Source organism: Podarcis bocagei, assembly GCF_964188305.1.
Source record: "Podarcis bocagei genome assembly, chromosome: 14".
NCBI classification, from domain to species: domain Eukaryota; kingdom Metazoa; phylum Chordata; class Lepidosauria; order Squamata; family Lacertidae; genus Podarcis; species Podarcis bocagei.
Window position 1 is genome coordinate 16,770,121 of NC_138139.1, and position 15,570 is coordinate 16,785,690.

Below are 15,570 nucleotides of genomic sequence, written 5' to 3' on the forward strand. Positions count from 1 at the left end.
ATTTGACATATCATACCTAGAGTCCAGAGTCTGGAGGTGGTGTAAGGGCCCCATCTCGATGGGAGTTGATTGGATTTTGGATGCCGGCGGTCTGTAGATGGTGGTCGATCGCGGACGAAGGGCAGGAAGACAAGAACCACAAGTTTGACAGCACATCGGGAAGCAGTGGATCATGCAGCAGAAGAAAGCAATGCAGATGGCAACAGTGATCAATATTAAAAGGCCGTTCCCCAGAAGTTGTTTTATCCAAGTTGACCCAGGTAGCCAGTTCCAGAGCTGAGTGTCCGACAGGCCTTCGTGTTGGATATCCCTGAGTTTATCGGTCAGTTTATGGATGTTATTGAGGTGTCCTGTGATGTTCAATGTCTGGTCTGTGACGTGAGTGCAGCATTCGGTTCCTATGAGGGCACAAACCCCTCCAGTCGAAGCGAGTACGTAGTCCAAAGCAAGGCGGTTCTGGATCGAATTTTGCCTGACCTCTGTTAACTCAGTTAAAATGGATTGGGTAGCTGCATTGGATTCTTCCATAAAGTTCAGCAGTATGTCGGTCAGTTTAAGGATATCGACGTGGTTGGAGCCAGCCCCATAAGCGGGAAAGAGGGCCCGGCCGTAAGTTTCCCCGTTGGCCGCTACATCGGAGAGTTCTGATAAGTCCTTCGCTCTCTTGTTGCGCCTCTTTCCGGAGGGAAGTTTTTGGGTAACCCGGACCCCAGGTAAAATTAGTCCAAGGTAGCAGGTGCCACGGGAGTGGGGGCTGGCCCATGTATAGCCGCGGTGACCGCAAATCCAGAAGAGCCCCTGCAAGCAGGAGTCTATGCGCCCAGTGTGGAAGGTGCGGAAAAAGCACTGGGAGATCGGGGAAGGGTCCCAGGGGTCAGGCAAGTCCATTACACGTTTCCATGCGGACAATAGGGTAGGGTAGGTGGTAGGTTTGCCTTGGTGCCATAGGGTAATCTTGCCGCTTAAGGTAATATCAAGGGTGTACTTACAGGTGCTCTCGCCGATAACTTTGTCGTTGCCACTAAATTTCCGGCAGAGGTCGCCTGTTGTGGGTCCCGTCAGGTAGATGTACTGGTGGGTTAAGTTCACGGCGGTCAGGTTCCAGGAGCGTACATCAGCGGAAAGGTGTTGTTTTAAAGTGAGGGGTACTCCAAGGAATGGTATGCCACTGTGGAGGTGTGAAGGAGCGTTGGCGCAGATCCAGCATTCGTTGACAGTTGTTTGTTTTGCAATTTGGGAGATGAGTTTCAGATAGGAGTTGGAATGCCAGGTGGACAAGAGGTCGTTGTTGTTGGGGTTTTGGGACGTTGACAGTTCCCCCCTTTGTCGAGGTGCAGTGCCAGCCGGATGAAGGGGGTCTTGGCGCAACAAGTAGGTTAAGTTTGTGGCAAGGCCTCCACATCTCTGGGGGCCGGTGGTATCCCATTCTGCTGTTGGAGGTACGGGGTAGTGCCATCCTTCTAGGTACATTTTGCCGTCCCAATTGGAGGCTAATCCAATATCCCAGACGCAGCAGTACCTTCGGAGGCAGATGCCTTGTAAAATGGTTTGGCGGGGGGTGGAATCTACCCTTTGGCAGTAAAATCCGTGGATCAAACGATCTGTGGGGTGGTTCTGGTCAGTATAGACTGACTCTCCGCCACCGTTATCGAGGATTGTCCAGTTCAGCGATTGTAGTAGTGTACCATCGGAAAAAAGTACGTAAGAGCCATTGAGGCATTGGGCACGGTTCCAAGGCCCGTCTCTGGTGAGTATGAATTTGCCTAGAGGCCGGAAGGATGGTGAGCGAACAAAGAGTTCCCAGGTTTGGTGTGCGGAGAGGATCGGTGAAACGGAGTGCCGAAGGAGGACTCGGGTCTCTGGCAAGCAGAATTCGAAATCCCCAAGGCGGTCTAATGTTCCTCTTTTTACCATATCTACGATGCCAAAGTCCAGGTATTTGTATTCAGTTTGTAATCCAGGGCAAGATGCATGTGTGATCGTGGAGTTCTGGGAAAAGGTGGTGGTGAAATGGAGGAGGAGGAGGATAGGTATGGTGGTTGCCATAGTAGAGCTGTCAAATGAGGAGTGGCGTGTGGTGAAGCTGTCAAACTGTAGAGTTGTCAAATGGGGAGCGGTGAGATGAGGTGGAGCTGTCAAACTGTAGAGCTGTCAAATGGGGAGCGGTGAGCGGTGGAGCTGTCAAACTGCAGAGCTGTCAAATGGGGAGCGGTGAGCGGTGGAGCTGTCAAACTGCAGAGCTGTCAAATGGGGGGCGATGAGGTGGAGCTGTCAAACTGCAGAGCTGTCAAATGGGGAGCGGTGAGCGGTGGAGCTGTCAAACTGCAGAGCTGTCAAATGGGGGGCGATGAGGTGGTGTAGCTTTCCGGAGTTTGAGACGGATGGGAGGTTGACCCTTTTGATTAGTTGCAGTGATGAGTTCGGAGGACCAGAGCGTTGATGTGTGAGGTGATTCAGGTCCGATCTGTTGGGCTCGATTCGTGCCCCGATCTGGTCCGGTCTGTTGGGCCCGATTCGTGCCCCGATCTGGTCCGGTCTGTTGGGCCCGATTCGTGCCCCGATCTGGTCCGGTCTGTTGGGCCCGATTCGTGCCCCGATCTGGTCCGGTCTGTTGGGCCCGATTCGTGCCCCGATCTGGTCCGGTCTGTTGGTTCTGGTCGTTATAGCTGTCGTCGTCTGCTGGCTGGCACGGGACGTGGTAGGGTGATTCGTCAGGTGTAGGTTCGGGTGGTAAAGCCGGCTTGCAGCGGGTATGGTGTAACCAGGCTGTCTTTTCCGCTACCTTAACAGAAGTTGGAGTGGTTAAGAGTATTTGGTAGGGGCCCTCCCAGGTGGGCTGTAGGGGTACCTTGTGATATGTTTTCGCTAATATCCAGTCCCCTGGTTGGTACGAGTGAATGTTTTCATCTAGAGGGATGTTTTGGCTTGAGGCAGCGTATCTGTGGAGGCGAATGAGTTGCTTCTGTAGGTGTATCACATATTGCGTTAATTCTGACTCGCCTACCTCTAACTCGGAAGTTGGAAATTGGGTATTATATACCGGGGAGGGTCTACCAAAGAGTATTTCATAGGGGGATAGGTTTAAGTTTCCCCGGGGACAAGCTCTGAGATTATGTAGAACTAAGGGGAGAGCGTTGATCCACTTAATTCCGGAGTCTTTACAAAGCTTTCCTAGTTGTGACTTCAGCTGTTGATTCATTCTTTCAACCTGGCCTGAGGATGGGGGATGATATGGGGTGTGCAGTTTCCATTTGATCCCAAGGGCTTTGGCGATTTGCTGAACTATCTCTGAGGTAAAGTGGGAGCCCCTGTCGCTGTCTATATGTCTCGGCACCCCAAAGCGTGGTATTATTTCGTGCAGTAAAGTCTTTGCAACCATTTGGGCATTAGCTCGTCGAGCGGGGAGGCATTCAACCCATCCGGTCAATTGATCAATAATGACGAGGGCATGTTTATAGCCTTGACAAGGGGGCAAATCTATGAAATCAATTTGAAGACTTTCAAAAGGGACAAAAGCCCATGGTCTGGCTCCCGGTGGACTTCTGGCAGTATGCTTAGGATTAAAGGTTTGACAAGTGTGACAGTTCTTTACTGCTGTCTTCGCGGCAAGGGCTAGTCCAGGGGCATACCAGCAGCGCTGTATTGAGTCTATAAGCTTGTCCCTTCCCCAATGGGTGCATTGATGTAAAATCCTTACGTGTTTGGGCACCCATAATCTGGGCATTATAAGTCTCTTGTCGGGAAGGTACCAAATGCCGTTCTCAAGGACGGCTCCGTGTTCTTCCCACCTTTTTATTTCCTCGGGGGTGGCGGTTTTATACATTAGGTCAAAGTTTATGTCAGATGGAACTTGGGGTCCCTGGAATTCGTTATCTGGAGGCAGTGGTTGGAGGGCTGCTTCTTGTGCCATATGGTCTGCGCAGCGGTTCCCTGTAGATACTGGGTCTTTCCCCTTGGTGTGAGCTTTACAGTGGACTACCGCTATTTCGTCAGGGAGGTGTATGGAGTCCATAAGGCGCTGTACTAGGGGTGCGTGGGCGATCTTAGTGCCCGAGGCAGTTAGGAAGCCTCTTTGCAGCCAGATTTGTCCAGTGGCGTGAACTAGACCGAAGCAGTATTTGGAGTCTGTGTAGATTGTGACTCTTTTTCCTGCCGCTAATTCGCATGCTCGAATTAAAGCGATGAGTTCGGCCGCCTGTGCACTATACTTGGCGTGGACAGGACGCGCTTCCAAGACATCTGTGTCACTAACAACCGCGTATCCACTCTTTCTCTCCCCCCCTACTATTCTAGAACTTCCGTCCGTGTACAGTACTAAGTGAGGGTTATCCAAAGGGACATAGTCAAGGTCTTCTCGTGGTTTCTCGGCATGTCGGACTACTTGGCTACAGTCGTGGTGTGGGGTGCCGTCGTCAGGAAGGGGAAGGAGGGTTGCGGGATTTAGGGAATTCACTCTTTTTATGGTGACGTTTGATGGACTGAGGAGGATGGCCTCGTATCTATTCAGTCTCTGTATCGTGAAGCGTTGGCAGCCTTGCAGGCTAAGGAGGGTGGCCACAGCATGGGGAACGTTTACGATCAATTCATGTCCCAAAACAGTTTCTTGGGCTTTTTCTAAGAGTAATGCTGCTGCTGCCACTGCCCTAAGGCATCCCACATTCCCCAATACCGTAGTGTCTAGCTGAAGACTATAGTAAGCAACGGGCCTGTTCTTTCCTTGAAATGGTTGGGTCAGGACTCCAGAGGCTACTCCTTTGTTTTCGTGGACAAACAAGGAGAAGGGTAATCTATAGTCCGGAAGTCCGAGGGCAGGCGAAGACCTTAGCTCGCGTTTTATTGATTCAAAGGCTTCGAGCGCCTCTGCAGTCCATTGCAATTGATCAGGGGCGCTTTCGTGCGTCATTGCAGTGAGGGGCCGGGTGAACTCACCATAACGGGGAATCCATGCTCGGCAAAATCCACTCATTCCAATGAAACCCCTGAGTTGTCTCTTGGTTTTTGGGAGGGGTAGTCTGGTTATGGCCTCGATCCTATCGGTGGCGAGGGCACGGGTACCTTGTCCGAGGATGTGGCCAAGATATTTTACCTCCTTTTGGCAGTACTGTATCTTCTTTGGGGATACTTTGTGGCCTTTGTGTGCTAATATTGTCAGGAGAGCTATAGTATCTGATTTACAGGATTCCAAATCTCGCCCGCAGAGTAAAATGTCATCTACGTAAAGTCTTAGAGCAGAGCCACCCGGAAGGTTCACATCAAGGAGATCTTGGTGTAATATGGAGGAGAAAATTGCTGGGGACTCTACGTATCCCTGGGGTAACCGGGTCCACGTTAATTGGCCTGTTTGCCAGGTAAAAGCAAAGAGAAACTGACTTTCTGGATCCACTGGGATGCTGAAGAAAGCGGAGCATAGGTCTATTACGGAATAAACTACAGTTCCCTCCGGGATGGTGCTTAAAAGGTGGTGTGGGTTTGCTACCACGGCATGTCTGGGGATAACGAAAGAATTGATTAATCGAAGGTCTTGTACCAAGCGCCATTTTACGGGGTTGGTATTTGGTTTTTTGACTGGAAGTAGGGGGGTATTGCATGGTGAGGCACAGGGAACTAGAACTCCCATTTTTAGAAATTCATCGATCATCGGAGTGAGGCCGTCGATTGCTTCGGGAGGTAGGGGATATTGTTTAGTGCAGGGAAAGGGTAGGTCTTTCCTATAGTTGACTTTTACTGGGGTTGCGGACTTTAGAAGTCCAACGGAGGTTGATTCAGTTCCCCATAGCCAAGAAGGGACACTATTTAGAAGTTCAGGAGGAAGATCAATGGGTTTGTTGTTAGCTTCTTGCAGGACTCCTTGGAAGTTGAATATGGAGTCGTTTGGCATATGTAAGTAAATTCCTTCCTGGCCGCATTGAATAGTAGCATTTAGTTTACATAGCAGATCCCTACCGAGAAGGTTGACTGGGCTGGAGGTTAATAGGAAAGTATGTTTAACTGATAACGGTCCAACGGAGACTTTTGCAGGTTTGGATAAAGGGCAATTTCGGGGAATCCCATCAAGTCCCATGACGGTCCTAGTTTCTTCGCCCGGGGGCAAATGGCTGTTCGTTAGAGTTGAGTAGGTGGCCCCAGTGTCCAGGAGGCAATCGTAGGACTGCCCATCAATTTGCATGGTGCACATGGGGTCAGCGGAGGATAATTGCAAGACCGGGCAGAGGAAAGGGAAGGAGGCGGGATCTGCTTCTAATTGTCAATGTGTCTGATACTCTTCAACCACCATTTCGCGAGTTGGGTTTGCAGGTCGTCCTCCCTGCATAAAGGGGTTGGCAGCGTCATGGGGTTGGTTTCGTGGTCGCGGCAGGGGTAGCGAGGGTTCAGCGCTGGGTTGCGTTAGATTTGAGGATTGGGTAGGTCCGTATGGAGGAGTAGGTTCCCTGAATCTGGGGTGGGTATTTTCTGGGTAGTATGGTCTGGGGTTCTTGTATTCGACCTTTCTAGCTCCTGTTCGAAGGGGGCAATTTCTCTTTATGTGCCCTACTTCTTCACAGTGGTAGCAAATGCGGTCTTCAAATAGTTCGGACCCCCCTGGTTTAAACCTTTGTTTCGGGGTAGGCATTGCGGCTGCATAAGCTAACACCCTTGGGGAATCGGGTTTTTGGTCCTTCCTTTTTCGTTCATCCCTCGAGTTGAAAACAGACTTTGCGATGGAGAGAATTTCACTTATGGTTTTTCCATCATATCCTAAGTGAGAGTTTAGAGCCTTTCGAATGTCGGCCGTAGCTTGGTCTTTAAAAAACCCTTTTACTATTACTTCGTGCTGAGGGCTCTCCGGATCGATTCCCCCCCAGGTCTTAATGGCGGAGACTAGTCTAGAGTAGTAATCGGAGGGGTGCTCATCTGGTCCTTGAAGGATAGCTTGGACCTTGGTCCAGTTTACTGTTCGCTGTCCCGCAGCTTTAATGCCGTCTAGGATGGCCTTCTTAAAAATTTTTAAACCCCATATGCCATCCTCTGTGTTATAGTTCCAGTCTGGGTCGTTGATTAGGGTCTGGGCGGTCAGTGGGGCCATGTCGGTGGGGCGACCTGGCTGGTACCCTTCCCGGGCGAGAGCCTCTCCCGCCTTCGCTAATATCTCTCTTTTCTCTGCCTCGTTAAAGAGGGCCCCAAGCAGCATATGCACATCTGCCCAGGTGGGGTTATGGGTGGAGAAGATGGTGGCCACTTGGCGGTGGCATTTGTCGGGGTCGTCTCGTAGGGAGGGCATCTTGTCGGACCAGTTCATTAGGTCCGAGGTAAGGAAGGGCTGGTGAGTGAAGACCATGCGGGGTGGGTCTCCTGCCCTGACGGGGGGTATTGGTAAGGCCCGTAGTGGGAAGGCACCCTCCACCTCTCCGTTTTGCAGATTATCCCTGTTCCTAGTTCTACTGGAGACGGGTCCCTCTCCTCCTTCGGTTAAAAGTTGCCCATTGAGCAGGGGTCCGAGATTTAGATCTAATTGGTCTCTTGTTACGCCGGATGAGCTTGAGGAAGGGTCTGGTGTTGGTTGTGTATTTGGCGTGCTTTGGGAAGGTGTAGTGGCTGTAGGGCGCGGTGTATTCTCCCCTGGTCCTGTGCCCCCCCCACTGGCTCCCCCGGCTCCTGCTCTATTCGCCGCCCCGGGTCTTGGTGGTGGAGGCGCTTGAGGTTCGGGGTAGTAGAAGGGGACGAGGGTCCTATCCAGCTGTTCTTCCTGAGCTCTGATCTCATCGTATGGGGGGGGTCCGGTTGTTTTTAAAACAGCCATTTGTCGGACAATTTGTGCTTGCTGCCGTTGAAATAGTTCGCGGGCTTCAGCGAAGGCGTTGAGGTAGTACAGCTGCCGGGGCTTTTCGTCAGCCAGGTAAGTTTTAAGTGCTTGCATCTTCAGTAAGTTAAAGGAACCGTGGGGCGGCCACCTGGAAGCTGGTTCTAGATGGTGGGTGAAGGCAACCCACGAGGTGTTGCAAAGGTCCCTCAACTTGGACTTCGAAAGTCCCTTCCTCCCTCGTAATTCCTTCCAATTTAAAAGGACAAATTGGAGGGGGGTGTCAGAGTCCTCCATCTGGCGGGAAGGCTTCGCGAAAGCCTTGTCGCCTGGAGGAGTCCAGTCGGAATGTTTAGAAGCCTGGGCTCCCATTCTTCCTATATAAGGGTAGGGGTAGAAACACACACAGGGGAAGAAATGATGGGAAAAGGGGAAAAAGGGGTAGAAAAATTCCTCAGTGTTTGGAATATCTTTGACTATCACAGTTTTCACCTATCTCCAAGTAGCAGCTTCAGGAAACCTTACACTCGAGTACAAACTACAGTCACGGGACTCCTGGCCCGAAAACCTTTACCTCGGGACGCCTGGCCCGAAAACCTTTACCTCGGGACGCCTGGCCCGAAAACCTTTACCTCGGGACGCCTGGCCCGAAAACCTTTACCTCGGGACGCCTGGCCCGAAAACCTCTACCTCTTCCTTTCGCGCTGCTTCACAGGACTAAACCCTAGTGTGGGGCCCCAAATTGTGAACCACCCACTTTTCTTTCCACGACAGCCTCCTGCCTAGCCTTGTGACTAAGTTCGGAATTCCCTACTGAACGCTTGCGCAGTGCAATGCCAGATTGGGGTCCGAGAAGATTCAAAGGTTGAAAGGAAAACAAACGACCTTGCGTTCTCACGTACCCGGGTCATCCCTAACAAAGGTCGCCAGGCAGGAGGGGCGGCTTCGTTTGCATAGTTAAGGTAGGGGAAAGTAAGAGAATATTTGAAAGACGTCAGGGAAAATAATAGAAGAGCCACGCTTTCCCGGACTCAATTCCAAGACGGAAAACGGGGGAGAAAAGGGAGAGAGGAAGAGATTAAGGCGTTCCTGGACGACTCCGAGAGGTTACGCCGGAAAACCAGTAAAAGTACCACGATTTCCTTGGCCACTTTCCGAAGGGGAAATCGTGGAGAGAAGGAAAAGTTTCAGAAACGTTCCCGGCCGACTCCGAAGGGCAACGTCAGAAGTGAATGAAGAAAGTCTGGCTGTCGTGGAGATATTCCCTTTCCAACCCCCCTCCCTCTGTATTTCATTTCAAACCATACTCACGTTCGCTGATGTCCCCCGCAGATCCCGGGATCCTTCCTTAGCCGGCTTTACCTCGCCTTTGCTCTCTCTGGTTGGGCTTCTGGTGACGGTTGATTACCGCCCGCAAAGAGGAGGCAGGGAGAGGAAGAAAAGGATCCCCGAGCTAAGGTTGCCCGGTGGCGCCCGATCCCCTCTATCTCCCCTCTCACCTTTACAGGAGAACCAAGTGTCCCTGAGTCGCGGTCGCCAACTGTTAACGGAAATTCGAGGGTCCTCTTGGACAAATGAAGACACCGACCAGAGCAAGTCAGAGCAAAACAGCAGCCAGTAGGCTCGGTCTTTATTTAAGAAAGACTGTCGCGACAGGACTCCCACCGCCCACGAGGTGAAGCAAGATGGAAGCCCCGAACAAAGGGAGACCCTGACTTTTATTAGTTGCTAATCCCCTTAGCTACACCCTCAGAATTACATCATATTTACATCATGATTATATTAGGAATAGGAGGAGTTGGGGAGGAGCTGCACAGGTAACTTGAGTGTCCAGACACCTGGCCGGAGCCTCCTTCCCCCTCCCTACATGAGCCATATTCAAGAACAAAGGAAAAGGGCGAAGTTCCTGCCCCCCTGAGGGGAATCTGGTCACAGTCCCTTGTGAGAGTCCGTGCGGAATACACTATGATATGCAGTTCATTATGTCCCTGATAGCCCTCTGTCTGAGCCCATCACCGATGGCTATCAAGGTTGTCACGTATACCAGGAAGAACACAGAGTACGTGACTGCTCGGTGAAGGGATTATGGCCGCCAGATATCAAGCCACCCCTTTGATAGTCCTTGCAATATGCAGTAGAATAAAAGTGGTCCGGTGAAAATCCGAAGTACGGCTGATTTTTAGTGAATTTATAAGGGATATTGTTTTTGAAGTTCAAAGCACTTTCGTCTTCAGGAAGTAGCTTGCTACATTTTGATTAGATCAGTCACGGTCAATTGAACTCGGAAACTTTGTATTGAGAGCTGTCAAGGGTCAGGAAAAGAGCGGCAGTAGCCTGCAGTACCTGCGTGGCCGCCGCAAGGGGCGCTGTTCGGTAATGCTGATTGGCTGAGGCGGGCGCCGATTGACAGCGGAACTCGGTCGGCCGGTCTACCCATAATAAGAATAGGGCTATGCGGGGTGCCATAGCGGGGAGCTGTCAAACTAGCGCTTCCTTATTTACGGAAGGCTTTAAGGGATGCCCCTCTAAAGGGACGTCCCCAGGGTCAGGAAGGGGAAGATGTGTACATGTGTGCATGTGGTGCTTGTGTGACACGTGTTAGTGTGTGTGGGGGGGGGTTTCCGGCGACACCCCCTACTCCAGATTGCTGAAGGAAGCTTCATCCTGATATATTTATTTATGGATTTCAAAGAATTGCCAGTTGCCCTTCAGCAGATTCCAGAGGCGGTGAACCGCAAGTACAAATAATGAATCATTTATATCACAACACACTAAAATCTGGCCTCATGTTGCCACAACACGGCTGCATCGGTCCTTTTAGAGATATTGCCCTAGTTTGGCTTCTGGGTTTTGTTTTCCTCAAGGCTCAGCATGGCTACTTTTATTTTATTTTTAGCAATTGTCTTGTTTCTCAACTACTTCAGGCTCAGAAGCAGGTTGAGGATTGCAGCCTTAGAGCCATGCGAGATGTGGTGTGAACACCCACACTTAGGAGTGTCAGCACTTTTGAAAAACACGCAAACACGCAATGTGTGAACTTGTATCAGGACCACAGCATTGCAGGATGCACAAACCGTATTCCCCGCTGTGCCACTTTATGCCATTTACAGCTATTAATTTGTTTGCGGCATTTGTTTGCCGCCACACAAAGTTCTCTGGGCAGCTCATGATAAATAACTAAAAACCAATTTAAATACAAATTACGACACAAAGGCATGAAACGCTAGAAAAACAAAACTTGCCGCACCCCCAAAGATCAGAGACAGATTTCCCTGATTGAGATTGCCTCTGCTCAAAAGTTATTTGCCTTCCAGCAGAAAGCTTAGTGGTATAATTGGGGTAGGGTTATTTTGGGCAGGACATTAATTACAAAAATGGCATGGGGGTGTTGGGGGAGAATAGTTAATCTCCCATCCAGTGTCACCCCGGCCTCTCCCTAATCCTCACTTCTTAAACACACACACACACACAGGTGATTCCAGTTGTAGATTTCCCATATCACACCCTGCTGGTTTATTGCTAGGACACTGAACTCAGCAGAACTCTTTAGAATAAATATACCGTACTTTTCCGTGTATAAGACTAGGATTTTTCCTTTTAAAGTTATGTTAAAAATTGGGGGTCATCTTATACCCAGGTAGTGTATCCCCCCATTTTCTCAATTTGGAGTCCCCCCCAAAAGGGGGCATCTTATCCCCGAGGGTGTGTTATACACGGAAAAATACAGTACTTTGAATTGTGCTGTTGGACAATTTCCTGCAGATTGGTCTGGTATATTTGGATTTGATCCTTACGCGGCACACTTTTCGTGATGGTTGATCTCGATTGCAATTTTCTTACGCTGACGCTTGAAATGTGACCTCTAGAAAGAATGCTCATATCAGGATTGGATTAATGTTACCAGCTTTGTTCCTTTCCAAAGCTGTTTTTTATTTGTGCTGCCTCAGAAATGCTGTCTAATCTTATTTGTCACTGTGTTTTTGTTTTCCTTAGGGGGAACCTTATCTGAACACGGCCTACGGCCACGTGATCTGCTATTGGGATGGCTCTGTTCATTATCTGATGTATCTCTTGATGGTGGCAGCTATTGCATGGGAGTAAGTTGATTTAATGGTTGTGGGCAGCAGGATTGGCACAATTTACCTTTCAAGGCTCTTTTCAAAATCACCTCACAGTATACTTAGCTTTACCTACAAACTGGGCACAAAATGACCTTGCCTCTTTGTTTTGTTTTGTTTTTAGAAGTAGTTTAACCTTAACCTGAAAATTCTAATCTTGGCACCTGTTTATTTATATATTTTAAAATTTCTATCCCACTTGTCCTCCAAAGAGCTCAAGGTGCCTTACTTATTTCTCCTCATGCCATTTTATTTTCACAACGACCCTGTGAGGTAGTTTCGGCTGAGAGGGAGAATGTGACTGGCCCAAGGTCACCCAGGAAGCTTCACGGCTGAGGGGGGATTTGAACCCTGTCCTTGTCTGACTGTCTAACCACTCCACCATATTGTCACAATAACGTGTGCCTCCAGTTGTGAAGATGGTGTATGAAAACCGGGTATTTCTGTTGCAGGGAAAGTTATCGGACAATTGGCTTATATTGGCTGGGGTCCATCATGATGAGCGTCATTGTCTTTGTGCCTGGAAACATTGTGGGTAAGGACATATCACTTAGTCCATTTTGCTTTGTGGAGAGCCACAGTTGGCCTGCTATTAGATGCAAGAGCCCAAATGTCTCTGGTTGAATATCTGTACTGTTGCAATAACTGGAAAGCTGGACATGGTCAACAGAAGCCAAACTCAAACCCATACCATTTATTTGTGCCTACACAACCCTTAGGGACACGGGTGGCGCTGTGGGTTAAACCACAGAGCCTAGGACTTGCCAATCAGAAGGTCGGCGGTTTGAATCCCCATGACGGCGTGAGCTCCCGTTGCTCGGTCCCTGCTCCTGCCCACCTAGCAGTTCAAAAGCACGTCAACGTGCAAGTAGATAAATAGGTACCGCTCCGGCGGGAAGGTAAACAGCGTTTCCGTGCGCTGCTCTGTTTCGCCAGAAGCGGCTTGGTCATGCTGGCCACATGACCCGGAAGCTGTATGCCGGCTCCCTCGGCCAATAAAGCGAGATGAACGCCGCAACCCCATAGTTGGTCACGACTGGACCTAATGATCAGGGGTCCCTTTACCTTTTTTACACAACACTTGGCATTTTATTTTGCGTATCCAAGGTGTTCATGGTGGGAATCTTACCTTTCTTTTTCCATTAGCACTTCAGCCTTGAAACAAAATTCACTTAGGGTTGTTCAGATGTTTTCAAACTGCTCTACACAGAGCAGCCTTTGCACTCCTGGGAACACAGCTCCTGGGAAAAAGTAATGCTTGCTCAAGATCATTTAAAGATATAACCTCTGTTTCCCAGCAGCAAGTCATTTGTATGTGTGACAGCAGAAAATGCTGCAGTGTAGAAGATGGTATCGAGAGAGATGTGTGTAAACTTGCAGGCAAAGATGATGAGGTGCTTCAGCGAAGGCGTGAGCTACATGCCGAACAGGTCGATCAAGCATTAGGTGCAATGTTAATTGAGCATGGAAGAAAACGTTAGTCTGTTATGATCAAAGCTCAGAGGTCAACAAGGTGCAGAAAGAAAGCCTTGTAGGCTTGGCATCATCTTTGGTCTGCGTTGTGCAAGCATTCCATGGAAGAGATTTAACGGGGTAATGGGAAGCTGTGGTGCTGAACTCCAGTTCCCACCATTCCTGACCACTGGCCATGCTGGCTAGAGTTGATGGGATTTGGAGTCCCAACAACATCTAATGTGCAAGAGGTTCTTAACTTGAATGAGATTTACCTCCAGGTACATGTGCACAGGATTGCACATGTGGGGTATATTTCTTGGTGGACATGCTTAGGCTCATGGTGTAAAATGTTTTATTGAAGGTCATAATTTTTAATTTTTTTGTGTTGTTACTTGCAGGCAAGTTTGGAACCAAAATTTGCCCTGCATCTTTATTAAGTATCCCATTTATCTGTCTCCCAATATGGGCTGGTTTCAAAATCTATAATCAGCCTCCCGTGATTGGTGACTGTCCAGCCAAGGTAATATTTATGTATGAATGTGTTTGTCGTTTCAGTGATAAGGGCATGCTGAGGCAAAATCTGCTGAATGTCAAAATGATATCTGACGTAGGGCTGACAAACAGTTTAGGTTGCAAAAGCAATATTTGACATGGCTCCCTTTCGCTGGCCTTTGTGTTCCATATTTTGTACTTGCCCTGGAGTGAAGATGAATCCCTCCCCCTGTACTATACTTAAAATCAAGGGTGAGGAACCTTTTCCAGCCTGAGGGCAACATACAACTTTTCAGGGGCTACGTGCTGTCAGAGGGTCAGGCCAGAGGCAGAAAGTGGGGAAACTACTGATGTGACTTTTCACTATTGTACTGAAGGCCGCACTCCAACCCTGCAAAAATCAAGGGGCATTTCTCCAGGCAAGCAAGAGGCATTTTCACCAGTGACATAGTGTTGGGGTGTGCGCACAGGAGCGGTTGCCCCAGGCACAAAATTGTTAGGGGCACAAAATTTCAACATCCGGTGCTGCCTCAATACAGCTACACGCTTCCGTTGCTGGGCTCTGTTGAAAACAGGTTCTCTGTGCAAACCAGGAAGTGACCTTCCAGACAATGGAAGAACTCTTTTTTTTATTATCTCTGTGGCTGCGATACTCATACATACTCCAACTGTTTTTCTTCCTCCCACCCGCTCTCCGCGTGGTCCTGGGTGCTGGCAACCCTCGCTATGCCACTGATGATCACAGCTCAAGAATGAATTTCATATAGGCCAGAGCACTTGAAAAGGGCAAGGAACAGTTCTATTGATGGGTCTTGTTTTAGGGATGAGGCACGGCTGGGGTAGAGGCCTAAGGGCTAGGAAGGGTTTAATTTAACCTTGCCATGTGAACCTTTGCATCTGAAAATCCTTCTTTTAATGACATCAGGTGAGTCCCATTTGACCATGCACCAGCCAGACGTCACTCAAATGAACCACATTTGGGGTCCATATTTGGAGGGAGAGGGTGTCACTTGGGTGGAATCTAGACACGTATAAAAAATGTTGTGAAATTGCTTTTTTAAAAAAGTTTGGAAAATATATATTGAGTTTGCCATAGCTCACCATCGCCATCTAGTGTCACATGTGTTTCATGCACTTTAAAACACACTTAAAATGTTTAATTTGCAGCTGTATAGCTGAGTCCTTGGTGTAAGGAATGTTAAAATAAGTTTGCGATTTACTGGGCTGGGTTGGCCCTATCATTGGGCAGAATGAGGCAGTGGTCTTAGGCGGCGGATGTGGGGGGTTAGCAGTATCAGCCTTCCCCATAGCATTTCTTCTTAAGAATGCCCCACAGTTACTCCTCCCACCCCCCATCGGACACAAGAGCTATGTGTGCCACCGACTTGTCATACTCCCCAAACTAGCTTGCTGGCTTCAGGTGCGCAGGAGAATACTACAGTGGTGCCCCGCAAGATGAATGCCTCGCAAGACGGAAAACTCGCTAGACGAAAGAGTTTTCCGTTTTGGAGGTGCTTCGCAAAACGAATTTCCTATGGGCTTGCTTCGCAAGACGACAATGTCTTGCGAGTTCCTGCTGGTTTTTTTTCCTTTCCCCCCCTTTTTCTAAGCCGCTAAGCCGCTTATCAGCTGATCCGATCAGCAGATAAGCCGCTAATAGCGCTAATCCGCTAATCCTTCAATGGGCTTGCTTCGCAAGACGAAAAAACTGCTAGACGAAGAGAATCA

The 15,570-nt window shown here is 49.2% G+C and overlaps 1 protein-coding gene across 2 annotated transcripts in view; it reads left to right on the forward strand.

The window, feature by feature from the left end:
* The window catches only part of TM6SF1 (transmembrane 6 superfamily member 1), a 36,524-nt gene that overhangs the window by 10,389 nt on the left and 10,565 nt on the right, over nt 1-15,570 (forward strand). For both annotated transcript variants that reach the window (XM_081171262.1, XM_081171263.1), the window contains 3 exons: nt 11,771-11,874; nt 12,348-12,430; nt 13,749-13,870. In XM_081171262.1, coding sequence (XP_081027388.1) covers nt 11,771-11,874; nt 12,348-12,430; nt 13,749-13,870 — 309 coding nt within the window. The remainder of the gene's footprint in view (nt 1-11,770; nt 11,875-12,347; nt 12,431-13,748; nt 13,871-15,570) is intronic.